At 41.8% G+C, this 24,432-nt stretch overlaps 1 protein-coding gene across 12 annotated transcripts in view; it reads right to left on the bottom strand.

Annotated features, from left to right (window-relative positions):
* The window catches only part of PLEKHA5 (pleckstrin homology domain containing A5), a 278,548-nt gene that overhangs the window by 51,757 nt on the left and 202,359 nt on the right, over positions 1-24,432 (bottom strand). For 8 of the 12 annotated variants that reach the window (XM_070754322.1, XM_070754324.1, XM_070754313.1 and 5 more), the window contains 3 exons: positions 13,641-14,105; positions 4,775-5,231; positions 4,206-4,292 (listed from right to left, as the gene is read on the bottom strand). In XM_070754322.1, the coding sequence (XP_070610423.1) occupies positions 4,206-4,292; positions 4,775-5,231; positions 13,641-14,105 (1,009 nt within the window). The remainder of the gene's footprint in view (positions 1-4,205; positions 4,293-4,774; positions 5,232-13,640; positions 14,106-24,432) is intronic. The other 4 variants (XM_070754311.1, XM_070754315.1, XM_070754317.1 and 1 more) reach the window with 1 other exon arrangement.

Below are 24,432 nucleotides of genomic sequence, written 5' to 3'. Positions count from 1 at the left end.
GTTTTGCGATGCTGGGATTCCCCTGCAGTATCGCAAAAACACAGAAGTCCGGAGGTGGGGTTTCCCATGGAGGGGAGCCTCACGGGAATCCCAGCAGTGCAAAAACGGGCGCTTCGGCTGGCAAAAGGGGTGAATTTTGGGCTTGCACGCATTAATCGCTTTTCCATTGATTCCTATGGGAAACATTGTTTCGTTTTACAAACCTTTCACCTTAAGAACCTCTTCCTGGAACCAATTAAGTTTGTAAGACAAGGTATCACTGTATAGTATAACCAAATTATGTTAGTCCCTTTGGAGTAAAGGAACCAATGATTGCACTGCTGTCAGAGTGGGTCACTCTACAGGAAGAACGAGGATGCGTGCGCAGTTGTGCATGACCAGTGCGTGCACGCGCCCCTGTGCGGGATTTGGTATCTGCGCATGCGCAGGAGCCAAATCTCACACGAGGATGCTTACCCGCGTGACATTTTGGTGATTTTTGCTGGTTTTTTGCTTACGTGCAGAAGCGAAGAAATCGCCGAAAATTGCTGAAATCTCTCGCGCAAGAGCATCTTTGCGCTAGATTTGGCTTTCTGTGCATGTGCAGAAGCCAAATCATGCACTGACACGCATGTACCCATGCCGGCCTTCGGGAGCGCACCGGTCGCGCTGCTGGTGGGTAGCCCTTCACTGCAGGGAACTGACGATATTTTCCAATAAAAACAGTCTCAATCAGGGGGAACCCCTTTGGATTAAACTCCTCCAGTGAATCCAATGGAAGGATGACAACGGGTGTCACTGCAGCTAGTTTTATTTTGTGCATCTCATAGTCAAACTTGGTTTGTTTCCCATCCCGCAAAACTGGGAAGAGCCATAAAGAGGCTGTGTGTATCTAAATGTCTTGATTATTTGCTCAGAAAAGTATGGAAAGCTTGAACTGATTCTAAGAGTGGGAAAAAGTATTAGAATGAAATAACCCATCGTTTTTACAAGAAAATGCCATATACAATTGAAGGTGGCAAACTCAAAATGCAATTTGCTTTCTGCTTTCTTTTAATATAGATCTCCTCACCTTTCCCCAGACTATTTCTCAGTGCATTTAAACTAGAACTGAAGGCACAAAAGCATGGCTTGAAGTTTGAGGAGCAAGGAAAATTGTGATAGAAAGCAAAAACACCTTGAAAGCAATCAAGTGTGTCACTGATTCATAAACCTGCATCCACAGATAGACAGCTGGTGTGGTGTGTAGGCCTTTTTGAATCAAACAGCTACCTTATTATTAAACTACAAATACAGCCAATGCTTTCAATGCTCCAAAATAAGTTATTTTGAGTTGACATGTTTTAAACAAAATCTTATGTCTAGAGACAGAGAAAACTTTCAGGCGTGGGGAAATTGATTCCCCCAGCTGTTCCGCGTTATGTATGGTTTGCTGAATTGTGTGATTGTTTTTAATAAGGGTTTCTTAATATGTTCTGGTTTTTAATATTGGATTTGTAAATTGTATTGTTGTTGGAAGCCGCTCAGAGTCCTTGGAGAGGGGTGGCATACAAATCTAATAAATAAATAAAATAAAACTGCGCTTCTAGGGCCAAGAAGAATCCTAACCCTGAATAGTTCAAGATAGATTATTCACTCAAGGATTCTAATTTGTTAATTTGCTGTTATGTGTCTTTTGCCCAAGCAGAAGAAGTCATAATTGGGTTAATAACATTTCTTATGTATGACATTCTATCGTGGATCCTGATTTCAGCTATTTACAAACAGCTTTCTCATTACAGTGTTATCTCATCTTACGAACGCCTCTTCTAACGAACTTTTCGAGATACGAACCCGGTGTTTAAGATTTTTTTGGCCTCTTCTTCCGAACTATTTTCACCTTACGAACCCAAGCCGCTGCTGCTGGGATGAAGGGGTTTCTTTTTCCCCCCTTTTTTGAAGACAGAAAAGGGAGGGGCGGCTTGGAGGGGGAAAGACTTTGCATTTAAAAAAGTAGAACAGCGTGCTTGCAAAGGCACTGAAAGGGTGTCTTTTGAAGAAAGAAAGGGGAGGGGTGCCCCCCTTGCCTTTCTTCCTTCCCACTCACCCTTTAGCCTAGCCTTGCTTCTTCCACCCGCCCCCTTTAGCTGCTCCTCCCTGCCCTCTGTTCGCCTCCCTTCTAAAGTTTGGGATTTTCCTGAAGGATTTGCACGCATTATTTGCTTTTACATTGATTCCTATGGGAAACATTGTTTCGTCTTATGAACTTTTCACCTTACGAACCTATATCATATATATTTTCTTCCTTTCATATATCTTCTCCTCTATTTTTACATATTATCTTTATATATATTACTTCATGTCTATTCTCTTCCATATGTATTGTGTATTGGACAAATGAATAAATAAAATAAATAAATAAAAAACATTGCTATCATGTCTCCCTTGGTCCTTCATTAAATTAGCCATACCCAATTCCTCCAACTGTTCTTCCTATGCTTTAGCCTCCAGTCCCCTAATCATCTTGGTTGCTCTTCTCTGCACTCTTTCTAGAGTTTCCACATCTTTTTAGAGATGTTCCATTTTCAATTTTCTTGAGCCAAGGACTTGTTATTTGTTTATTTGTTGTTTGTTTATTTATTTATTTGGTGTTTATTTATTTATTTGTTTGTTTATTTGGTGTTTATTTATTTATTTATTTGGTGTTTGTTTGTCATACAAACATAGTATTGTATTGTGGTATGTTTAACTTAATATAAGTATAAAGCAGAGACAGAAAAGATAAAAAAGACATTAGGACAGGAACGGTAGGCACGAAGGTGCATTTATGCACGCCCCTTACAGACCTCTTAGAAAAGGGAAGAGGTCAACTGTAGATAATGTAAGGTTGGAGATTTTGGGATTGGGGGAGGAAACAACAGGGTCCGGTAGTGAATTCCAGGTGTTGACCACTGTATTGCTGAAATTATTATTTTCTGCAGTCTACTTTGGAACGATTTACCTTTAGTTTGTATCTATTGCGTGCTCTTGTGTTGTTGTTGTTGTTAAAGGTGAAGTAGTCGCTAACAGGGAGTAAATTGTGATGCATGATTTTATGAACAACAGTTAAATCAGTTAGGAGCCAGCATAGCTGTCAATTTTCTAAACATAGTAATTGAAGTCTGGAGGAGTAAGGTAATTTGTTGCGTGAGGAGGAGTGGAGGACTCTTCTTGTGAAGTATTTCTGGACTCCTTCAATTGTATTAATGTCTGTTATGCAGTGTGGATTCCATGCAGGTGAGCTGTACCTGATGAAAATATCCCAATCTTTACAGATACTTCTGATATACTAAAACTGGGCCACTCAGAAGCCTTGGAATTAGGCCCTCATTTTTTTCTTTTTTTACAGTTTTAGATTTGAACACTCACACTGCATGGTGCTAAACTTAAAAGTGTATTTATAGCAAACAACTTTAGCAACTGTGATTGTATTTAACAAAGCCCAGCAGAGGGAGCTATCTTATCTTCAGTACTGCACCATTTTTTATACCAATAAACTATTATTTCCTTCAGTATATTGAGTTGAAGTCCTTGTGTATTCTACATCATGCTTACATCTGTGTATGTAGTCCATCAGTATTTCATTTGAAGAAAAACTATCTTAAAATACCCAGAAACATACTCAAAAAGGAAAAAAAAATAAACGTAGTCATGGTTGAATTAAATGAATTTGGGGAAAGTCTGCAGAAATCTATAATCTGTGAACTATTTGATACATAACTGTCAAGTACTTCCAATGATGTGAATAAAATTGCAATTACAGGGTAAATTACTGTCATAAGACAGCACAATATATAACCAATTTTCTGTTAGATAGACAAACAGCAATTTGTCTATCTAATTATGACTCATGAAATAATAAAAACTTTCAGTTACTGGCATTTCCTCTTTATCATTTAATAGTAAGTGAAACAAACAAACAAATAAAAATCTTCAAAAGGTCTCTGTACTATTGTCCTGGAAGGGTCTACATCCTTCCCTAACAGGAAATACGCAGTTCAAACAACAGTTGAAACAAAGTAAGTGCAAATCACCTTTGCAAAAATTAAAGTGCGCAGACAGAATTCACCTGTTGGAAAGGGTACCTTTTATTTGCTGAAAAAAACCCAGGACAGGAAATTGCATTTAATGTGGACCCCCGCATGCACTATTTTATAGGTTGCGCTTAAATAAAATATGATGGGACTAAATATAAAAATGCCACTCACAGTTTTGCCTTGCAAGCTCTGGGGAGTAATAGGCTGTATGCTCAAGCCAGCTGGAATCGACCTTCTGTCAGGCGCAAATCCATGCTGCTATGGGAGGGAGAGAGAAAAAAAACACACCAAACAAACGATGGGCATTGTAATTCAGGGCTTTTAGAACCAAAGGTTAAATGTAATATTTTCGACATGCTTTTCCGAGTCATGTCCCCCCTTTTCCTTCTGTCCTCCAGACTATACAGATTGAGTTCATTCAGTCTTTCCTGATACGTTTTATGCTCAAGAACTTCCACCATTCTTGTAGCCTGTCTTTGGACCCGTTCAATTTTGTCGATTAGCTGTATTATAGGCAAATTGTAAGTAAGAGATGGCTGTTCTAGAGCAGTGTTTCCCAACCTTGGCAACTTGAAGATATTTGGACTTCAACTCCCAGAATTCCCCAGCCAGTGAATGCTGGCTGGGGAATTCTGGGAGTTGAAGTCCAGATATCTTCAAGTTGCCAAGGTTGGGAAACACTGTTCTAGAGTGGCTGAGGACATAAATTGCAGCAAGTTGTAGAACGCAAAAGCTCTCACCTTGTTATGATGCGGTCTGTGTCTACGCTCAATGGTGACATCTCCTCTTTGTATTGGAGAGGACACTTCTGACCTGTAGTTCCTCTGAGGGGAGTGTCCTTGGAAACCTGCTATTGAACCATGGGAAGGTGACGTGGGAATCAAATGCATGGCTTGATCAGATATATTGATCATGGTTTTGGGGCTACTTAAAGTACCGTGTCTCGTCAGAGTCGTTTGCTTATTGTAAAACTGCCGTTGTTGCCATTCGTAGAGTTGCCACATGGTGTCATCTCGCATCGATCTCCTTTTATCTTCGGCTGGTAAGGACCCGAGGGTCTTATCGTAAACGCTGCAGATGCTATCTGGCCTGGTCTTAGTGTTCCTTGGAAGAGTACGATAACCTTCTGGATAACGAGGTATAACTTGGGCTCGATGGCTTGGCATATTCCTTGGTAAAGTTTGATAAGAAATTATGCTGAAACAAGAAATCTCCGTTAGTCGATTCGGAAAATGAATGGGTCCATTACAAGTAACATTTAAAAATTCTATCCCCACATTTTATCTCTACAGGTAATTTGGTCTTGCATTCTACTCGCAACCTTAGATCAAACAAGAGAGAAATTTATATCTTACTCTGTCCATTCAAGCCAAAAGAGGTTGCTCTTTTGAGGAGGTGATACCACTAGCAATCCACGTCTACATTATGATGAAACTACTATAATTTCATCTAGTCTGACCAATAATAATTCTGCAGTTTTCAACAGTCTGGGGCAGATCTCCAATCTTGGCAACTTTAATACTTGTGGACCTCAACTCCCAGAAGTTCAAATCCACAAGTCTTAAAGTTGCCAAGGTTGGAGACTTCTGATCTGAGAGGTACCAAATGAAGATGTTCACAGTAACAATTTTTTAAAATGTACACTACCAGGTATGCCCACGTAACACCAACACTCCGCAGTCTGCATTGGCTGCCGATCAGTTTCCGGTCACAATTCAAAGTGTTGGTCATGACCTATAAAGCCCTTCATGGCATCAGGCCAGAATATCTCTGGGACCGCCTTCTGCCGCACAAATCCCAGCGACCGGTTAGGTCCCACAGAGTTGGCCTTCTCCAGGTCCCATCGATGAAACAATGTTGTCTGGCGGGACCCAGGGGAAGAGCCTTCTCTGTGGCAGCCCCGACCCTCTGGAACCAGCTCCCCCTGGAGATTAGAACTGCCCCCCAGCCTCCTTGCCTTTCGTAAACTTCTTAAAACCCTCCTTTGCCACCAGGCATGGGGGAACTAAGGGTTTTTTAGCCATTTTTAATTATTAGATTTGTTATATATTGTATTATTACTGTTGTGAGCCGCCCCGAGTCTACGGAGAGGGTCGGCATACAAAATTAATTAAATAATAATAATAATAATAATAATAACAATAATAATAATAATAATTGCCTGAAATAAGATATTAGTGAATCAGAGCTGAGCTTGACATACTGTAGCAACCGGTTCACCCAGCACCGGAAATGTGAGAGTGTGCTTTGCTCGCACACTGCCCATGCATGCGTGCACATCAAACAACACAGCAATTCGCAAGCGCACACCATCCGCACATGTGTGTGATGTCAAACAACACGGCTCACATGTGCCATCCACACATGCGTGCAGCATCAAAACCACAGCAACTGAATTTTTAACATTCAGCCCAAGCCGATGATTGAATGTAGAATGAATGATAAGATCAAATGTGAATGATTGGTTTTAAGCATTAGGGTTTGACTGTATTATTTTAATATTATTTTTATTAATATTGATATGTTTCTTCATTGCTTATTTGTATCCTATGACAATCATTAAGTGTTGCACCTCATGATTCTTGACAAATGTATCTTTTTCTTTTATGTACACTGAGAGCATAGGCACCAGAGACAAATTCCTTGTGGGTCCAACCACACTTGGCCAATAAACATAGAAACATAGAAGACTGACGGCAGAAAAAGACCTCATGGTCCATCTAGTCTGCCCTTGTACTATTTTTTGTATTTTATCTTAGGATGGATCTATGTTTATCCCAGGCATGCTTAAATTCAGGTGGATTTACCAACCACGTCTGCCGGAAGTTTGTTCCAAGGATCTACTACTCTTTCAGTAAAATAATATTTTCTCATGTTGCTTTTGATCTTTCCCCCAACTAACTTCAGATTGTGTCCCCTTGTTCTTGTGTTCACTTTCCTATTGAAAACACTTCCCTACTGAACCTTATTTAACCCTTTGACATATTTAAATGTTTCGATCATGTCCCCCCTTTTCCTTCTGTCCTGCAGACTATACAGATTGAATTCATGAAGTGTTTCCTGATACGTTTTATGCTTAAGACCTTCCACCATTCTTGTAGCCCGTCTTTGGACCCGTTCAATTTTGTCAATATCTTTTTGTAGGTGAGGTCTCCAGAACTGAACACAGTATTCCAAATGTGGTCTCACCAGCACTCTATATAGCAGGATCACAATCTCCCTCCCTTCTATTCTATTCTATTCTATTCTATTCTATTCTATTCCTCATGTGCTTAGACTGTGGGGAAGAGCGGCATAGAAATCTAACAAACAAGCAAACGAATGAATGAATGAATAAATACAGGGTGGGATTGCGCTCAGGTGGTCCACCTACAGATTGCCACTACTGATCAGAACTAGCAGCATCCTACCTCTGGAATGAATCAAAAAGTGATAAATGTTATAGTTATTATCTTATGTGAGATGGAGGTCTGCAGGCTATTTCTGCTGATCAGTAGCTGAGGGCAGTCCGGCAGATTGAATCTCAGTAGGCTCAAGGTTGACTCAGCCTTCCATCCTTCCAAGGTCGGTAAAACGAGGACCCAGATTTTGGGGGTCAATATGCTTGCTCTCTGCAAACCGCTTAGAGAGGGCTGTAAAGCACTGTGAAGCGGTATATAAGTCTAAATGCTACCCTGTTTCCCCGAAAATAAGACGTACCCCGAAAGTAAGGCATGTCAGAGGTTTTGCAGAATTTGCTAATATAAGGCACCCCCCGAAAATAAGGCGTAGTCAAGTTTACATACGGTACGGTGGAAAAACATACGGTACCATTCAAAGTTGTTCATAGCGGTACCGTAATAATGTGGCGTCCCCTGCTGGCCCCTTCCATCACTTTGTACCGTCCAGTACAGCAGACACAGTCTGCTGCTGTCTCACCGCCATTACAGTCTCCACTACAGTGCGTAGACTGTAGTTCCTCTGGTGGCTGGAAGCTGCAATAGCGGGAGTATACTGTTGTACCATATAAGTGCCATCGTTTGTGTGGGTGGGTGCCATATTGACAGGTGCCGAACCGTAATCAGTGTACCATACAGTACACTTTCTTTGGGGGTGTCAGATTTTCTGCCTGTGAATTTGTCTTATTTGAGAAATATAAGGCACCCCCCGAAAATAAGACGTAGCAAAAATTAATATAAGACAGTGTCTTATTTTTGGGGAAACACGGTAAATGTTATTGCTATTTATCCAGCTTCCTCAAACCTAGTTTCTCTCTCCCTTTCTGTACCTAGCAAATAAGTTATCTCCTACTCCCAAGATAGTTGGCTTCTCATGCAGCTGCCTTTGGGAAAGGGAAGGGAGGCAGAGGAGAATGGGGCAGGTTATCTTGCTGCGGGAAATACTATGACTCAACCAAGTCCCAATTCTCACAGCAGCAAGGGGAACAAGTTTACAAGTGGAATGCTTGTTATAAATCCTCACGATCAGCTTCCCCAAGCAAAATACAAGATTTTAAAAAAAATAAAAATAAAAAAATAACTTGATTTCTGCAAACTGCCTTGAAATTAGACGGTTGGTAGTTTCAAATTTCTGGGCACTTATATCTCAGAGGACCTCTCATGGACTATGAATGCTAATATGCTTGTGAAGAAGGCACAAAAGAGGCTGCACTTCCTGAGAATGCTCAGGAAGATAAATTTATCTCAGCATCTACTGTTGCCCTACTATCACAGCACCATTGAGAGTGTCCTGACATACAGCATTCTAGCTTGGTATGGGAGCAGCTCTGTAGCGAACAAAAAAGCTCTACAGAGAATTATTAAAACTGCCCAGAACATCCTTGGGGTCCAGCTACCCGTCCTGGATGACATCTTCACATCTCGCTGTTCTAGGAAGGTGCAAACCATTCTCAAAGACTCTTCTCATCCTGCTTACAATCTTTTTGAACTGTTGCCTTCTGGCAGAAGATACAGAACAACTAGAACTCGGACCACACGTTTCCTGAATAGTTTTTATCCCAGAGCTGTACTCGCACTTAACAACGAACTAAAGGGTCACCATCGGTGAACTGTTGTACAAGATTACTCGGTTTGTCATGTAGATGGTTGAGTGGTTCAGGGTGGGGAATTTGTAGTGGGTGGGACATTTTTATTCTATTTTTTATTCTATTTTTAAATTTACCTATTCTGATTTTATGTATGGTGGGACTGGTCTCTGGGTGTCATACGACTTTCGTTGCCAATGACAATTCGTTGTTTTGACAATGACAATATTATTATTATTATTATTATTATTATTATTATTATTATTATTATTATTATTATTATTATTATTATTATTGTGGAAAGGCAAGATAATCATTGAGATTTTTATGAGAAAGAGATTTGTTACTTCCCTGGGAGCAATGGCTGATCTCCGTATTCCATTTTCACTCTAGATTTTATTGACTTTCCTGAAATTAATACTTTACTGTTTTTAATAGCATTTGTGGGCCTGTCAAGGGGGAGCACTACTTTTCGTATTTCCTAAAAAACAAAGCAGGCATCAATCCTGCTGGTTTTGACAAATCCCCTTTAAGCAAAGCCATCATTTCTAACTATATGGCCCGTGCTAATAATTTCATCCATATTTAACTAACAAGATGTTCTCCATGATCAAAAGGATTGGCTTTCTGCCAATTAATAATGTGTTGTTAATAGCTTTTGCCATTTTAACATTTCTACAGTGGGATAAAATTGATTGGGAGAACAGCCAATGCAATGAATCTGATAACAGCATTAAAGGACAGGATCAAATGACAGAGGTTTCCATTCCCTATGTCTGCCTAAATTTAAAACAATGGCATTTGATCCAAACATCTATTTCTCCTTGACATGTCCATTACATAATAATGTAATGTAATGTAACCTGGCTTGCTAAAATCAGAACATTTCTAATCACATTTATTATAATACAGAAACCAGACATTGAGATGGGTTATGAATTAGTTAAAGATAACGATGGCAAATATCAGATAATGTAATTCTATTATTTTTAACTCTAAAAACTCTCCTCTATAAGGAGATTTTCTATTTCTTTAGTTTCTTTAGTTTCATGCCATGAATAGATTCATTTTCTTTCTTTCTTTCTTTCATCCATCTATCCATCTACCTATCATCATGTGTGTCATCTTCCACCCACTCACCTTCTTTCCTTCCTTCCTACCCTCCCTCCCTCTTTCCTTTCTTTTCATCTATCTATCTATCTATCTATCTATCTATCTATCTATCTATCTATCATCATGTCTGTCATCTTCCACCCACCTTCCTTCCTTCCTTCCCTCCCTCCCTCTTTCCTTTCTTTTCATCTATCTATCTATCTATCTATCTATCTATCTATCTATCTATCTATCTATCATCATGTGTCGGTCATCTTCCATCCATCTTACCATAGGTTAACTCTGGACTTCTTACAACATTAAGATATCATTGCTCTAAGTTTATTAAAACTTCTGCTTTGACTTTATTAAAGTTGGCTTCTTGAACTCCAAGGAACAGACTTGACTGTATGTCTATGGCAGGGGTGCCAAAACTGACAGCCCACGGGGTGGATGAGTCACATGCAGGCGACACCCACCCCAGGTCCGCAAATGGGAAAAGTGTCATGGGATGGCAACATGACACTGTGAGTTTGACGCCAGTAGTCTATGGAGATTCTCAGTCATCCAGGTCATGGTTACCCCAAAAGTGCTTTTTGAAGAGGCAACTGGACTTCCTTTCTTTTTTCCTTCAAGTCGTTTTGCTTCTCTCCCAAAAAGCTTCTTCCGTTCTGAAGAAGCTTCTGAGAACTGAAGAAGCTTCTTGAATGAGAAGCAAAACACCTTCAAGGAAAAAACAAAGGAAGTCCAGTTGCATCTCCAAAAAGCACCTTTGGGTTTCTTGACTGTATTAAATATTGAATGTTCCTTCTGAGTTGACTTTGGTCAATAGGTTTTCCTGTTAGTAACAGGATTAGGAGGGGGAAATTCTCTTGTGCTCTCAGTAAGATAAGCTGAGTTTCCTGAAGAATCCATGCCTGAAAATGTTCAGTTTCCCAGTGATTAAAACCCCCAACCACTGTTGTGGTTAGCTGTGGCCCAGCTCCTGCCCCAAGGACTGTGGATGTGGGGGAGACATCCACATGCTGCAGGCCTGTTTTGCCCCCAGTGGAATCTGCTGATGAAGGCTCCTCTGACCAAGAAGACATGAGTGACAGGGAGGAGGAGAGTGGGGCAGACAGCTCAGAAGGAGATCAATTATCTAGCTCCTCCTTGGATTCAGAACAAGAGTTAATGATACAGCCACGCATGCGGAGAGCGATGCATAGGCAGCAACAACTGAGAGATTATTATGAAAGAAAATGAGGCCACCTGTGGGGCTGTGTTAATTAGTGAGGCTGCTATAAAGAGCAGCCTGTGGGTTTGGCCATTGTGGAGGATTATCTGATCGTTGTGTTTCGTGACTGCTTTACTGACTTTGACTTTTTGTGTGCTGATTTTTCCCCGCTTTGAAACTAAACCAGGGCAAAGTGTGTTTCACTTTGTGAAAAAAGGACTGTGAATTGCCTCACAGCTGCAAGCTAAGTATCACAGAACTGATAAGGGACTTGTACAAATTACCAGTTTGGTTGGAGACGAGTGCTCTTTGCTATACCAAAAGAGGACTTAGTTTAAGTGAATTTTCATTATAAAGAACATTGTTTTGAATTTTCAAACGTGTGTGTGTGTCTGAAATTTGTACCTGTGAATTTTTGGGAACAACCACTATTTCTACCTTCCTGCAAAATCTGCATTTCCCATGTACTATTATTTGAAACCTCACTGATTTAAATTAATCCACATTTGTATAGTTATTTTATCAAAATTTCACTTTAACAATATTTTACACTAAAATGGAACAATCAGAACTGGGTATGGCTAAGGCCTCCTAAAAATTCTTATGCAGAACAAAATATTATAATCTTAACTCGCTCAGTCATCAGGGACACATTTTTAAAGTCTTTAAATACTAAAAACACGTATTTTCATGTTTCTATGCATTTCTTTCTACAAAAACAGAAGAAGCCAAGAGCACAGGAAAAAATGTTAATTCCGTAACATTCGGTTTAAAGTATTCCCTAGATCAGTCAGTAACAGTTATTAAAGCTGCTAGTGTTTTACATTAAAATGCCTTGCACTATGTAAAAATATGAATAATAATTCAGAAATATGCTGCTGCATTGCACTCGTGTTCCAAATGGACTTCAAAGGTATGCTAATGTTAGCATTTTCTATCACAAAGTTAAAGAAATTCTATTTATGGTTTAGACAAATAATTGCACCTTTACTTGACTGTAATAAAATTATGTAGTTAACACAACACTTTCAAGGTGTGGGTGGTTACCTTCAAAGCTCTTAAAAACACATATTTGCCATTAAGACCGGGGCCCTGATAGTGTGGGAGAGACCACATCATGCTTATCCTGATTGTACAATGCTGTGATTGTTCTCAGCTGCTGTTTAATGCTGTGTTGTGTTATTTATGTTTTTAATTATTGGTTGCATTTTTTACTTTTTATTTTGTTCTAATTGTTAGCTGCCCAGTCTTATGCGTGAAATGTGTTACAAATAAATAATAAATGGAAGCACATGGCTTTCTTGAAGAAAATTCTAATTTAAATCTATCACCATCAGTAACAGAAAACTTTTCACACCCAAAATGATATCTGGTGACTTAGTGACGATTAGAAAAAATAGAATAAAAAACTTTAACTAGGGGAGGCCAAGTTATCCATTCAGTCTAAACAGAAAGAAAGAAGGAAGGGAGGGAGGAAAGAAGGAAAGAGAAAGAAAGAAAGAAAGAAAGAAAGAGAAAGAAAGAAAAAGAAAGAAAGAAACATAGAAACATAGAAGTCTGACGGCAGAAAAAGACCTCATGGTCCATCTAGTCTGCCCTTATACTATTTTCAGTATTTTATCTTAGGATGGATATATGTTTATCCCAGGCATGTTTAAATTCAGTTACTGTGGATTTATCTACCACGTCTGCTGGAAGTTTGTTCCAAGGATCTACTACTCTTTCAGTAAAATAATCTTTTCAGTAAAATAATATTGCTTTTGATCTTTCCCCCAACTAACTTCAGATTGTGTCCCCTTGTCCTTGTGTTCACTTTCCTATTAAGAAAGAAGGAAGGAAGAAAGAAAGAAAGAAGGAAAGAAGGAAGGAAGGAAGGGAGGGGGGAAAGAAAGAAAGAGAAAGAAAAAAAGAAAAAAGAGAAAGAAAGAAAGAAAGAAAGAAAGGAAGGAAGGAAGGAAGGAAGGAAGGAAGGAAGAAAAAATCTAGGAAGTTGGGCTGAATAAAAAATAAATAAGGAGTGATCATTCTAGCTAAGATAACCCTTTATTCATGAATAATAATTACTGTTAGAGACATGGAATAAGGAGAATTATAAATAATTTCTTTCTAGTTTCAGCTAACATCTCACGGCCTGTTTGAAATATTGCGTAACACGTTCGGGAACCTTTCCAAATCCAATTAATATTCCGCAGAACAAAATATTCCACAGAAAAAAATGAATCACCCACATCCATTATTAAGACTTCAGATATTCATGAAGTCTGATATTACTCACCCTCTGGTTTCTTCATCTTGCCCTTTCCCTCTCTGTATTTTAATCCACTGCTCCAACTGCAGCATGGAATTAGTCCTTTGGATGACACGTTCGGATTCTATATGGGAATGCAGGGCGTTGTGATGGAGCCCATCGCTGGAATCGCCCAGAATGAGATTGATGGCTTTCTCTGACCCATTTAAATGAACTGGCCTGTAATGGCCCGACGAAAGTGCGCTGGCCGGCAAAGTTCCATACTCTGGCCCATAGGGATGCAGTTTTACACTATTGATTTTTGTTAAGGGTCTATCGCGCCCGACTTTCTGAAACCCGTATTTTTCGGCTTCTAAGCATTTCTTCTCTTCCGTTTTGCAGGCTTCCCGGTTCCACTGGTTGTTCTGAGTCTCTGGCTTAATTAGCTCTCGGTGGTTGGGAACGTTGTTTACTTCGCGAGGTGCTGTGTTTTCAAAAGTAATCTTGTCTACTCTGAAAAAAGAAAGGAAGAAAGAAACATGCACTGGAGAACAACGTCACTAAGAAACAGGTCACAATTCTGTCTGCTCAACAGGGAGCCACCCCCCCCCCCCGCTTCCAGAATAGACCACCAGGCAGAACGGTGATGGCCAACCTTTTTTTTTGCTCGGATGCCAAAAAAGGGTGCATCCATCTATCTATCTATCTATCTATCTATCTATCTATCTATCTATCTATCTATCTATCTATCTATCTGCTCTATCTATCTATCTATCTATCTGCTCTATCTATCTATCTATCTATCTATCTGCTCTATCTATCTATCTGCTCTATCTGCTCTATCTATCTATCTATCTATCTATCTATCTATCTATCTATCTATCTGCTCTATCTGCTTGCTCTATCTATCTATCTATCTATCTATCTATCTATCTGCTCTATCTATCTATCTATCTATCTATCTATCTATCTATCTGCTCTATCTATCTATCTATCTATCTATCTATCTATCTGCTCTATCTATCTATCTGCTCTATCTGCTCTATCTATCTATCTATCTATCTATCTATCTATCTGCTCTATCTATCTATCTGCTCTATCTGCTCTATCTATCTATCTATCTATCTATCTATCTATCTATCTATCTATCTATCTATCTATCTGCTCTATCTGCTTGCTCTATCTATCTATCTATCTATCTATCTATCTATCTATCTATCTATCTATCTGTCTTCCATCCATCCATCCATCCATCCATTCGATTTCTATGCCGCCCTTCTCCTTAGACTCAGGGTAGTTTACAACATGTTAGCAATAGCACTTTTTTTTTTAACGTAGCCAGCATATTGCCCCCCAAATTCAAACTAAAAACAAAACTATATTTAAGAATGATTTGTACAAAACAAGGTCAGGATTTCAGTCCATGTTGGCAGCGTTCAAATTGGCTAATAGATAATAAACGGCTGCGGACGGGAGCCAAATCCAATTTATACATTCTTCAGTGCTCTAATGTTTGTTTTTTTTAAAACCACAACTCACAAATCTTCAGGTTTTCCTCAGACAGCTACATCTCTGCACGATGAATTTAAAGGGATAACAGCAGTTTGCCAGCAAAGCATTTCTGGAACCCCAGATCTAGGACCTCCACCATTACAAATGTGGAAAATCCACGCCACTATACCGATAACTCTTCAATTATATACTGTCTGGGTGTGGTCATCTGTTTCCTAGAGATATTCACTGTTTAGACTTTGTTCCATAGCTTCACCTTCTAGAACTTTTCCCATAAAGATATTCCTGTCTCCTGACCCTGGCATATAATAGGGGCTCCTGGTCCCCAATGTCCCCCTCCTCTGAGTCAGACATTATCATCATTGGGGTTTCTACAGTCTCTGGTGGTTCCCCAGGTTTCTCAGGTCCAACTCTCCCTCACTCTCACTCTCTGACTCAGCTGTGAAGAACACTGGCCTAAGGTACCAAGTTGGACCCAGTTCATCCTCCTTAGAACCTGTCACTGGTCGTGGACCACTCACAACCACTACTACAGCCTTTGTGTTTCATCACAGGACAGCAGAAAATATTAGTTTTCAAAACTGTGCTTGTAGCTGAATTTGGTGTCCCCAAAATATGAATCCACGCCTAATTCTGTCCCTCACTTGTTCAGCCATTTCTTGAATTCCCTGGCACTGGAATCTCATTTCCAAAGCTGTACCTGTCTGTTTCATTACTCGTTTCATTTCTCTGGTGTCTTTCCCGTCAAATAGAACGGCTTACAAGATAGCAGTAAAACCAATCTTTAATATGGCTGTTTTGTTGTGTTTCATCACAACAAAAACAGCAATCATGCTTGACAGTCTCCAAGAGCAATATACAAATGCAATAAACAAATACATGCTTTAAAAAAAAACAACAACCCAGATGTTATCAAGCTTCATTATAAAAAAAGGAGGAAAAGTAAATAACAAGAAATCTGACATGCAACTGAGCTTTCAGGGTTGCTGTTCTACTTGGTTCACAGCCATGTTTTTAAAAAGATATCACGACAAGCACTCAAACAAGAGTTCCCTTAAGTTGGGAGACTGTCCCTGAGAAAGACCAACTCTGGTCTATAATCCAAATCCTCCGACGTAAATCCAAGTAGAACTTTCCCAAGTTCCTATTCAAAGTGCTTACATGGTCCTATTATTCTTCCACTTAATCAGCTGCATTTTGCAATGACTGTGGCTATGGACATTTTTTAAAAAGTGAATCATTACAGTAATCCGACTGATTGATTTATTTATTTGATTCAATTCGATTTTTATGCCGCCCTTCTCCTTAAGACTCAGGGCGGCTTACAACATGTTAGCAATAGCACTTCTGAACAGAGCTAGGCTATTGCCCCTACAATCCGGGTCCTCATTTTACCCACCTCGGAAGGATGGAAGGCTGAGTCAACCTTGAGCCGGTGTTGAGATTTGAACCGCTGACCTTCAGATCTACAGTCAGCTTCAGTGGTCTGCAGTACAGCACTCTACCTGCTGCGCCACCCCGGCTCATTATGAAGGTCTGAACCCAGCTATGTTCAAAATCCTCCTTGTTTGTCTCCAGCGATATGTTGACATAAAGCAGTGGTTCTCAACTTTTCTACTGCCACGACCCCTTAATGCAGTTCCTCAAGTTGTGGTGACCCCCCAACCAAAGTCTAGCGCCAATTCTCCCAACAGAGCTTTAAGCTGATTGGCAGGAAGGTCAGAGGGACAGCCCCCCCTGTAAACGCCTGATTGGTCGGATTGTAAAAATATGTTCCAAGGCGCCAGAATAGAAGCCTTAGTTCCTAACACCATGGGAATTTTGTCTTTTCCCATGGTCTTAGGCGACCCCTGTGAAACGGTCGCTCGACCCCCAAAGGGGTCCCGACTCCCAGGTTGAGAACCACTGACATAAAGAAAAATCCTCAGGGTTATGCCCTTGTTCCTTCATGAGAATGCTACCTTCTCCACTATAATTCTCAGTAAGCTGATAGCAGCTGTGGTCAGAAAGGACTTTGTATCAGTTGTAGCCTTCCTTGATCAGGAGCAGATGTGGTATTCAGCTGGTTCGTACTGGTTCGGGCAAACCAGTAGTAGGTCACCTGCAGGTGGGCCTGCCCTCCCACCCAAGTGCTATGTCGTCCTATTTAGGCAAGTTTTGAAGTCTTGTGCATGCATGCAAGCCATACATGTGAGCAAAGCGCATGGGTGGAAGGCCCCGCACCCGTTCGCTTCGGGCGAGCATGCGCATGCTCAACCAAAGTGAGCATGCACACACTTACATTTGCAAACCGGTAGGGAAGGTAAGTGAATTCCACCCCTGATCAGGAGGCTCTTCTGCCATTTACCCATGCCCTGTTCACCTCATGGCTTGACTACTGCAATGCACACTAAATGGAGCCGCCCTTGAAGACTACCTGGTAATTTCATCTGGTCCAAAATGCAATGGCATAATAGTGATGGGCATGCTTCAACATGCCTGTGTAACACCTTTTGCTTCGCAAGCTGCACTGGTTGCCAATTTGCTCCAGGTGCAATTTGAGATGCTAGTTGTTACCTGCAAAGCCCTTCATGGCATAGGGCCAGATCACTTGAGGGATCACATATATCCCATATATGCCTGACTAATTTCCCGAATTTCAGGTTCTTTCAATTAAAGGCATGTCATCTATCAGGATCCTGGAAGCAGTCTTTCTCTGTCATAGCCTGCCGTCTGTAATAGCAATATCTCAGGGGTTGCCACAAAGAATGGGGAGTCAAACTATTTTCAAAAGGACCTGAAGGTAGAACGTCTGGCGGGCCCCAGGGGAAGAGCCTTCTCTATGGCGGCCCCGGCCCTCTGGAATCACCCCCCCCCCCCCGGAGATCAGGACTGCTCCCACCCTCCTTGCCTTTCGCAAATTACTGAAAACCCACCTATGCCGCCAGGCTTGGGGGACATAACTGACCCTTAGCTGTTTCATTTTATGTATGGTTTAATTGCATGGTATGACTATTTTTATAATTGTTTTTAATATTAGATTTGTGCTTTGTAGTTTGTTGTGAGCCGCTCCGAGTCTTCGGAGAGGGGCGGCATACAAATCTAATAAATTATTATTATTTTTATTTTTATTAAGAAGCAATGGGTGGAAACTAAACAAGGAACGAAGTAACTTAGAACTAAGGAGAAATTTCCTGACAGTTAGAAGAATTAATCAGTGGAACAGCTTGCCTCCAGAAGTTGTGAATGCTCCAACACTGGAAGTTTTTAAGAAGATGTTGGATAACTGTTTGTTTCAAGTAGTGTAGGGTTTCCTGCCTAAGCAGGGGGTTGCAGTAGAAGACCTCCAAGGTCCCTCCCAATTCTGTTGTTGTTGTTGTTGTTGTTGTTATTATTATTATTATTATTATTAGATGTACCTGAGTACCATGTACTATATATAGAAAAGGACCAAAATATTGCCCATTACCTATTCCTGACTCTTTCACACTTAATGGTGATGGTTTTGAGTCTGATAATGAGGATGGGTCCATCTACCACAGATCCCCTGAAAAGCTTTCAAAACAGCCCCTAACCCTGATTGCAATTTTGTATTCAAGAACCCAAGCATGAGAGACTCCAAAGTTTATTTACAACCAGATTTTTACAGGCAGTGCCTGAAATTAAGGGTACAGTCCTTTAAACCATAAACATTTCCAGATGATGTACTGTGATATAAATACATAAAAATAGCCTGATTGATGAAAGATAAGTCAATATCTCAAGGTACAAATTTATTTCTCAGTGGCCAGCCAGATGCCTCTGGTGTGCCCATAAGCAGGACTATTATTATATTCTTAACACTATCCTGCTGTAACTTCTAGATGCCTGCTGCTCCTAATCTAGAGGTGACATTAAATTTTCGGGATGAACAGCTTTTAATTGACCTGTCATCCAATCCCTTTTTACAGCTATTCAGGTTGGTGGCCATTGCTATGTTTGATGATAATAAATTTCACAAGGTAATTATACACTATGGGAAGACCATTTTCCTTTCGTCTTGTTTCCTTTCAATCTCCTTCCAATCAGATTCAGTGCAGTTCACTCCGAGGTTACTCCCTTGTGGGGTACCTCAGGGGTCAGTCCTCTCCCCTCTGCTATTTAATATCTACATGAAATCGCTGGGTGAGATCATCCAAGGACATGGGGTAAGGTATCATCAGTATGCAGATGATACCCAGTTGTACATCTCCACTCCATGTCCAGTCAACGAAGCAGTGGAAGTGATGTGCCGGTGCCTGGAAGCTGTTGGGGCCTGGATGGGTGTCAACAGACTCAAACTCAACCCAGATAAGACGGAGTGGCTGTGGGTTCTGCCTCCCAGGGACAATTCCATCTGTCCGTCCATTACCCTAGAGGGGGAATTATTGACCCCATCAGAGAGGGTCCGCAACTTGAGCATCCTTCTCGATCCACAGCTCACATTAGAGAACCACCTTTCAGCTATGGTGAGGGGGACGTTTGCCCAGGTTCGCCTGGTGCACCAGTTGCGGCCACACCTGGACCGGGACTCACTGCTCACAGTCACTCATGCTATCATCACCTCGAGGTTCGACTACTGTAATGCTCTCTACATGGGGCTACCTTTGAAAAGTGTTCGGAAACTTCAGGTCGTGCAGAATGCAGCTGCGAGAGCAATCATGGGCTTCCCAAGGTATGCCCATGTTACACCAACACTCCGCAGTCTGCATTGGTTGCCGATCAATTTCTGGTCACAATTCAAAGTGTTGGTTATGATCTATAAAGCCCTTCATGGCATCGGACCAGAATATCTCTGAGACCGCCTTCTGCTGCACGAATCCCAGTGACCGATTAGGCCCCACAGAGTTGGCCTTCTCCAGGTCCCGTCGACCAAACAATGTCATTTGGCGGGCCCCAGGGGAAGCGCCTTCTCTGTGGCGGCCCCGGCCCTCTGGAATCAACTCCCCCCGGAGATTAGAACGGCCCCCACCCTCCTTGTCTTTCGCAAGTTACTCAAGACCCACCTATATCGCCAGGCATGGGGGAATTAAGACATCTCCCCCAGGCTTTCTTATATTTTATGTTTGGTATGTATGTGTTGTATGGTTTTTAAATTGTTGGGGTTTTTTAATGTAATTTTATTATTAGATTTGTTCCATTGTTATACTGTTTTTATTGTTGTTGTGAGCCGCCCTGAGTCTTTGGAGAGGGGTGGCATACAAATCTAATAAATTGAATTGAATTGAATTGGCAGCCATTGCTATGTTTGGTGATAATAAATTTCACAAGGTAATTATACACTATAGGAAGACCATTTTCCTTTTGTCTGTTTCCTTTCAATCTCCTTCCAATCAGATTCAGTGCGTGATCCCTGAATCCCTGTTACGAGAGAAAGGCGGGGGGGGGGATCTTCCCATTTCATTTCTCCATGTTATGCAGAATGGATTACAGTGATCCCTCGATTTTCGCGATCTCGAGCTTCGCGAAACGCTATATCGCGATTTTTCCCACCCGATGACGTCACTCTCTTCCTTCCTTTCTCATCTTTCTTTCTCTCTCTCTTTCTCTATCTTGCTTCTTCCTCTCTCACACTCTCTTCCTCCCTCTCTCATCTCTTTCTTTCCTTCTCTCTCTTTCTCTCTCTCCCCCTCTTGCTGGTGGGCGGCGGGCGGGCGAGCGGGGGCATCAGCGAGGAGCCGGGGTTTCCCCTTTGAGTGGGCAGCGGGGAAACCCCGATCTTCGTCTGCTTGCTGCTGCTGCAGCAGCAGCGAGCAGACGAAGATCGGGGTTTCCCCGCCGCCCACGCAAAGGGGAAAGCCCGATTCGGCTCCTCGCTGCTGCCGCCGAACAGATCAGCTGCTGGGCGGCCGCAGCAGCAGCGAGCAGACGAAGATCCGGGTTTCCCCGCCACCCACGCAAACTCCACCATCTGCGCATGCGCGGCCATGGAAAAAGGGCGCACATGCGCAGATGGTGTTTTTACTTCCGCAACCCTACATCACGAAAAATCGATTATCGCAAGGGGTCTTGGAACGGAACCCTCGCGATAATCGAGGGATCACTGTACACCTTAAACATGTCATCACAGTTTTTCACAATGCCTGCTCTTCTTCCCCCATTTTCTGCCTATCTACTCAATGAGTACATTTACTGAATCTTTTTAATGATATGCCTGTCTCCACCTCAAATTAAAAACCAAACGTGTGCAAAAAATTGTAACAGCCTATTGCTACAGCAAAGGAATTCAAACCTCCAGTCACTTTGATGGCCCTCTTCGACCCCTTGGCCAACTTTATTATATTACAGCCGGCAAACATCTACAGCAGTGGTTCTCAACCTTTCTAATGCCGCGACCCTTTAATCTAGCGTCAATTCTCCCAACAGAGCTTTAGGGTGATTGGCAGGAAGGTCAGAGGGACACCCCCAATGTAAACGCCTGATTGGTCAGATAGTAAAAATATGGGAAAACACATAGAAATTATGAGGGATACTACAAACGACTATAATTGCAAACTAGTTGCCAAACAAACACCCAAAATATGATAATATCATGGCAGGGTGGCTGTAGGAACGAACTTAAAACAGGCTGTAAGTAGCTCTAGAGATGTCTGTTGTAACTTTGACCAGTTACTAAGCAGAGTAGTTAAGAGAGGACTCTCTTTAACTAGCAGAGTTAAACTAGCAGAGAAGTTAAGAGAGGACTCCCTTTAACTATCAAATTTGACCAGGCTTTATATTCCAGGCTGCTTTTGTTGAATCTGACCTCTTGCTAAATATTGATCTTGATATGAGCCATGTGTGATGCAGAGGTTAGAGTGCAGGACTGCAGGCTATTTCTGCTGACAGCTGCTGCCTGCAATTTGGCAGTTCAAATCTCACCAGGCTCAAGGTTGACTCAGCCTTCCATTTATTTTATTTATTTATTTCTTTATTAATTAGATTTGTATGCCGCCCCTCTCCGAAGACTCGGGATGGCTAACAACAATAAAGAAGACAATGTAACAAATCTAATATTAAAAATAATCTAAAAAAGTCCAATTTAAGAGACCAATCATACAAACAAGCATACCATGTATAAATTCTATAAGCCTAGGGGGAAGGGAAAAATTTCAATTCCCCCATGCCTGATGACAGAGGTGGGTTTTAAGGAGCTTGCGAAAGGCAAGGAGGGTGGGGGCAACTCTGATATCTGGGAGGAGCTGGTTCCAGAGGGTCGGGGCCGCCACAGAGAAGGCTCTTCTCCTGGGTCCTGCCAAATGACATTGTTTAGTTGACGGGACCCAGAGAAGGCCAACTCTGTGGGACCTAACCGGTCGCTGGGATTCGTGCGGCAGGAGGCGGTCCCGGAGATATTCTGGTCCGATGCCATGAAGGGCTTTAAAGGTCATAACCAACACTTTGAATTGTGACCGGAAACTGATCGGCAACCAATGCAGACTGCGGAGTGTTGGTGTAACATGGGCATACCTGGGGAAGCCCATGATTGCTCTCGCAGCTGCATTCTGCACGATCTGAAGTTTCCGAACACTTTTCAAAGGTAGCCCCATGTAGAGAGCGTTACAGTAGTCGAACCTCGAGGTGATGAGGGCATGAGTGACTGTGAGCAGTGACTCCCGGTCCAGGTAGGGCCGCAACTGGTGCACCAGGCGAACCTGGGCAAACGTCCCTCTCGCCACAGCTGAAAGATGTTTCTCTAATGTGAGCTGTGGATCGAGGAAGACGCCCAAGTTGCAGACCCTCTATGAGGGGGTCAATAATCCCCCCCCCCCCCAGGGTTATGGACGGACAGATGGAATTGTCCTTGGGAGGCAGAACCCACAGCCACTCCATCTTATCCGGGTTGAGCTTGAGTCTGTTGACACCCATCCAGACCCCAACAGCCTCCAGGCACCTCCACATCACTTCCATTGCTTCCATTCTACTGAAGTGGGTAAAATGAGGACTCAGATTATTGGGGGCAATAAGGCTGACTCTGTAATCTGCTTAGAGAGGGCTGGAAAGCACTGGAAAGCGGTATGTAAATCTAAGTGCTATTGCTATTGCTATGTTTCCAACAACCCAGCTGATTCTGGGTAAGGCAGGCTGCCCTTTCTCATAATAAATATCTCAATGCTTTTATCTGAAACATCCCTTTTCTTCTCTACCCAATCAATGATCTACTTAATAAGCAAGGAATGTTTGTGAAATCTAGGCTTTAAGCAATTTTTTTCAAACATGGTTTCACTGCCACGCAAACAGGTTGCCCTAAATACAATGCAACTGCATTCCATTCCTTTTTAAAAAAAATCTCACACAATGTATAAGATATTTGATGATATAGTGGCAATTTGCATTCTACTCCCTTTGTGAAAAGGCCCAGAAGGGTTTCAAAATTCTATCCCACAGGAAAAAAGTGTTCAGCTTTAAATATATGCACACGAAGGAGGTTTTTCAATTGGAGGGGCTGCTTTATGATTCATTTTACTCTGCAGCTTCAGAATGAATGTTCCCATGACACCTTACAGAGCCAGAAGAAAAACAAAACACTTGAAACACAAAAGCAGCTATCTAGTAATAAATCAGGAAGGCAGAAATGAAGCTGCATTCATAGGGAAACTAAGCAGATGCGTGGACTTTTATCTTCATTCAAACCGCATATAAAGGTAAAGGTGATGCAATTGAAAAAAAAACCCCTATGAAAATTGATTTTTCAATCATTGATGCTCTAGAAAAATTAACAACTATGAGAAAAGAACTAAGTAAATCCTTTTTCTAATAGTCAATGTTGCCCCTTTAAAAGAATCAGCCTTAAGGAAATATTTCTTGTATTTCTCAGGAGGGTCAAACTACAGTGATACCTTGTCTTATGAACTTAATTGGTTCCGGGAGGAGGTTCTTAAGGTGAAAAGTTTGTAAGACGAAACAATGTTTCCCATAGGAATCAATGGAAAACCGACTAATGCGTGCAAGCCCAAAATCTAACCCTTTTTCAAGCCAAAGTCCCCGTTTTTGCGCTGGTGGGATTCCCCTGAGGTTCCCCTCCATGGGAAAACCCACTTCCTGACTTCCGCGTTTTTGCGATGCTGTAGGGAAATCCCAGGAGGGGAATCCCAGGATCGCAAAAACGGCTGCTCCGCTGGCAACGGAAGTCCGGAGGTGGGGTTTCCCAGCGAGGGAAGCCTCAGCGAAATCACACCATTGCAAAAACATGGAAGTCCTCGAAACCCCACCTCCGGACTTCTGTGTTTTTGCGATGGTGCGATTTCGCTGAGGCTTCCCTCGCTGGGAAACCGCACCTCCGTTCTTCCGTTGCCAGCGGAGCGGCCGTTTTTGCGATCCTGAGATTTCTCTACCACATCGCAAAAACGCA

This window comes from Erythrolamprus reginae, chromosome 6, assembly GCF_031021105.1.
Source record: "Erythrolamprus reginae isolate rEryReg1 chromosome 6, rEryReg1.hap1, whole genome shotgun sequence".
NCBI lineage: Eukaryota > Metazoa > Chordata > Lepidosauria > Squamata > Dipsadidae > Erythrolamprus > Erythrolamprus reginae.
Note: the sequence above shows the minus strand (reverse complement) of the source record. Positions and strands in the feature narration are given on the sequence as shown.